This window comes from Bison bison, unplaced genomic scaffold (assembly GCF_000754665.1).
Source record: "Bison bison bison isolate TAMUID 2011002044 unplaced genomic scaffold, Bison_UMD1.0 scf7180017864457, whole genome shotgun sequence".
In the NCBI taxonomy this organism is placed as follows: Eukaryota; Metazoa; Chordata; class Mammalia; order Artiodactyla; family Bovidae; genus Bison; species Bison bison.
Window position 1 is genome coordinate 51048 of NW_011495019.1, and position 3655 is coordinate 54702.

Genomic DNA, 3655 nt, shown 5'->3' on the forward strand with positions numbered 1-3655 from the left:
CCCATCCACAAACCCGGACGTGGCCGTGAGTGGCTGGGGGCGGGGTCACTGTCTGGGACCATGTTATCCAGATTGGAACACCTCGGGGGCTCTGTTCACTGTTCAGTTTAGTTCAGTTCAGTTCAGTCAAACAGTAGAGTCCAGCTCTTTGCGACCCCATGGACTGCAATACGCCAGGCTTCCCTGTCCATCACGAACTCCCGGAGCTTACTCAAACTCCCCTGTAAACACTGGAAATTTTTTTAGAAAAAGAGTGGTCATGGATGCCTGGGAAACCTGCTAGAAGTCTCTGCCTCTGTCCCCGTGTCCTCATCCACTGAATGACCATCACAGTCCTCTCCCTCTTCCAGGGACTGACTTGTATTACTTGTGTAAAACGTCCTAGTTTATGGAGCAGGGTCACAGAGTAAAGGGCGTTGTGTGGGAATGGAGCCCATTGGCTCCGGAGTCAGGCTGCCAAGACCAAGATTCGAATCGCAGCTCTGCCCTAAGCAGTATGTGACCTGGAAGAGTCATTGTGCCCCTCAGAGGACAGTCATAGATTTGATGAGGATGAAATGACCAAGTCTTGAAGAATGTCTGCCACACAGGAAGTGGTCGCTAAAAATTAAACATTCATCGAGTCAACAAATTTGGAGTGTGTACCAGATGCTAATCCTGGATTCAGATCCAGTCCTGAACATTCACTGGAAGGACTGATGTTGAAGCTGAAACTCCAATATTTTGGCCACCTGATGCGAGGAACTGACTCATTTGAAAATACCCTGATGTGGGGAAAGATTGAAGGTGGAAGGAGAAGGGGACTACAGAGGATGAGATGGTTGGATGGCATCACAAACTCAATGGACATGAGTTTGAGTAAACTCTGGGAGTTGGTGCAGTCCATGGGGTCACAAAGAGTCGGACATGACTGAGCGACTGAACTGAACAGAGGTGAGACAGCAGTGCACAAAATAGACAGTCCTGTGGTTAACGATTTGTACAAACCCACAATGACTCTATGAGGCAGGATTTTTAATTTATCCATTTTTGCTGATGCAGAAACTGGACTCTGAGAAGCAAAGTGACTTTTCCGAGACAAACAGTTGCTGTAAATGCTGGAATGAGGACCAGATTTCCTGGCCCCCCTGGGCAAGCACTTCTTCCCAGGTTGGTCTCCCTATCCACCCCAAGCTGCCAGAGAGTCACTGGGAAAGGCTGGAAAGTCGAGGGACAGTGTGGAGTAAAACTTAAAGCTGACCTCTCTCCTGGCCTTTCCTTCTGACAGGGCCCCATGCTGCCACCCCCTGCACAGCCCAGACTGCTTCCTCTCACCAGGTGCTGTCCACGAGCTCAAGCCTGGCTCCCCACCCAGATTGCCCTCCTCCCATGCCACCCATGGGAGACACAGCCTCTGCCAGGCCCTCTCATCATCCAGCAGACCTGCATCCCTACATTCTGCTTTGTTCCCACCTCCGCACCCCAGAGGAGGCAGCATCTGTACCACCTCCATAACACAGACTGGACATCCTCTCCTGAGTGGAGCCTCTCTCCTCTCCAGGTGAAAACAGGTGGTGGGAAAGTGACCAGGTCTCTGGGGGAGTCAATCTCATGATTCAGAGATGACCCACAGTTCAGGAAGCCACCCTGAGCATGTCCTTCAGCAGGTTGCTTCAGATTCAGCAGCAAGGTGACCGGTAAAGGAAGCTCTCCTCTCTCCTGGCCAATGTGGCCCTCCTGCTTCAGACAACAGACGCTATATGAGGTCTCAGGATGAGCCCTGGAAGGAAGAGGTTGCACTCTTGCCCCTGTGCTTCCTTTATGTGGTTGTGTGACCTCCAGTCAGTCGCTCGCCCCTCTGGACTTCATCTGTAACACAGGCAGTTGCACAAGATGACTCCTGAGCACCCTTCTGGCCCTTACCTTGGTGAGATGAACCATGATGAGAACAGAAGCACAGAGAAGGCCAAGGACAGGTTGTTTGTTCATTCACTCATAAGACACTTATTAAGTACCTACTGAGTGCTTCATAAATGGAACTGGATGTTGGCATGAACAACTGAGGCTCTACCCACAAGAGCTCAGTGCAGGATGACCGAAAGGGTAATGCTGACCTTCCCCTGCAGGCAGAACATTCGCTCAATGACCTTGCAAGAGGCCCACGACTAACACATTCTGTTCGGCATTGATATGAATGTTCTAAAGAGGAAGAGAAATACAGAAACATTTCTTTAAAACTTTAAACAGAATTTAGTGTCTTTGGTTATTCTGCCGAGCTATGGAGGGATGTTGTCATTTCTAGTTTGGAGGAAGGGAAAGATAGTAAGCTCTTGTCACAGTTCATCTTCCCAGGACCTTGCAAGGGGTCCAGTTAGAAAGCCAGCCTCACTCTATGCTGAAAAGCCTAAGAAAGAGGGAGAGAAGGAGAAAGAGAAATTGATTTTTTTTTAATATAAGGAATTAGCTTTCACAGTTATGGAAGCTGAAAAGTCCCATGAGCAGCAGTTGGCCAATTGAAAATGGAGACCCAGGAGAGCAGAGGGTATCAGCTTCAGTGTGAGACTGAAGGCAGAAGCTCCATGTCCCAGCTCAAAGACAATCAGGCAGAGAGAGCAAATTCTTCCTTCCCCCACAGTTTTGTTCTATTCAGCCCTCAATGGATTGGAGGGGGAGGGCCATCTGCTTTACTCAGTCTACTGATCACAGTGTTCATCTCATCCAGGAACACCTTCACAGACATACCCAGAATAATGTGAAGCTGAATATCTAGTTACCCTGCGGGCCAATCATGTTGACACACAAAATTAACCATCCCAGGCTCCATCCCCTTTCCTAGGCACATATCCTCCCTCCAAGCATAAGGGGTTCAGGTGACCCGAATGCCTCAGCTTCAGTACAGATGTGAATGTTGGTTTTAGGGGGCCACCTCTTCCACTCTAGGTGTTCCTTTTCCCCCAAGAACTATTTTCTTCTCTTTACCTTATATCTGTGGGGCAAATGAATCACTTTAGCACTCTTACCAGCTGTGAAAATTTGGGCAAGAGACACATTACCAGGACTTCCCTGGTGGTCTAGTGGCTAAGACTCCAAGCTCCCAATTCATGGGGACTGGGTTCAATCCCTAGTCAGGAACTAGATTTCACACGCCACAACTAAAGATCCCTCATGCTGCCAACAAAGATCAAAGATCCTGCATGCCGCAGCTAAGACCTGGTGCAACCAAATGAAAAAAAAAAAGAGAGAGAAAGAGAGAAACACATTCCCTATGTGTTCCTTGGAGAGCAAGTTTCTTGTCTCTGACGGTTTCTCTATTACATGAGTTAATAAGCATGTGCATGTGCATACTCAGTTCAGTCACTCAGTCGTATCCGACTCTTTGCGACCCCATGAACTGCAGCACACCAGGCCTCCCTCTCCATCACCATCTCCCGGAGTCTACTCAAACTCATGTCCATTGAGTCAGTGATACCATCCAACCATCTCATTCTCTGTCGTCCCCTTCTCCTCCTGCCCTCAATCTTTCCCAACATCAGGGTCTTTTCCAATGAGTCAACTCTTTGCATGAGGTGGCCAAAATACTGGAGTTTCAGCTTTAGCATCAGGCCTCCCAATGAACACCCAGGACTGGTTTCCTTTAGAATGGACTGGTTGGATCTCCTTGCAGTCCAAGGGACTC

The 3655-nt window shown here is 48.8% G+C and overlaps 1 protein-coding gene across 1 annotated transcript in view; it reads left to right on the forward strand.

Moving 5' to 3' along the window:
- The window catches only part of ISX (intestine-specific homeobox), a 14099-nt gene extending 12555 nt beyond the window's left edge, over positions 1-1544 (forward strand). Inside the window, 2 exon segments of the mRNA XM_010859637.1 lie at positions 1268-1441; positions 1443-1544. Coding sequence (XP_010857939.1) covers positions 1268-1441; positions 1443-1544 — 276 coding nt within the window.
- Positions 1545-3655: the final 2111 nt, after the last annotated feature.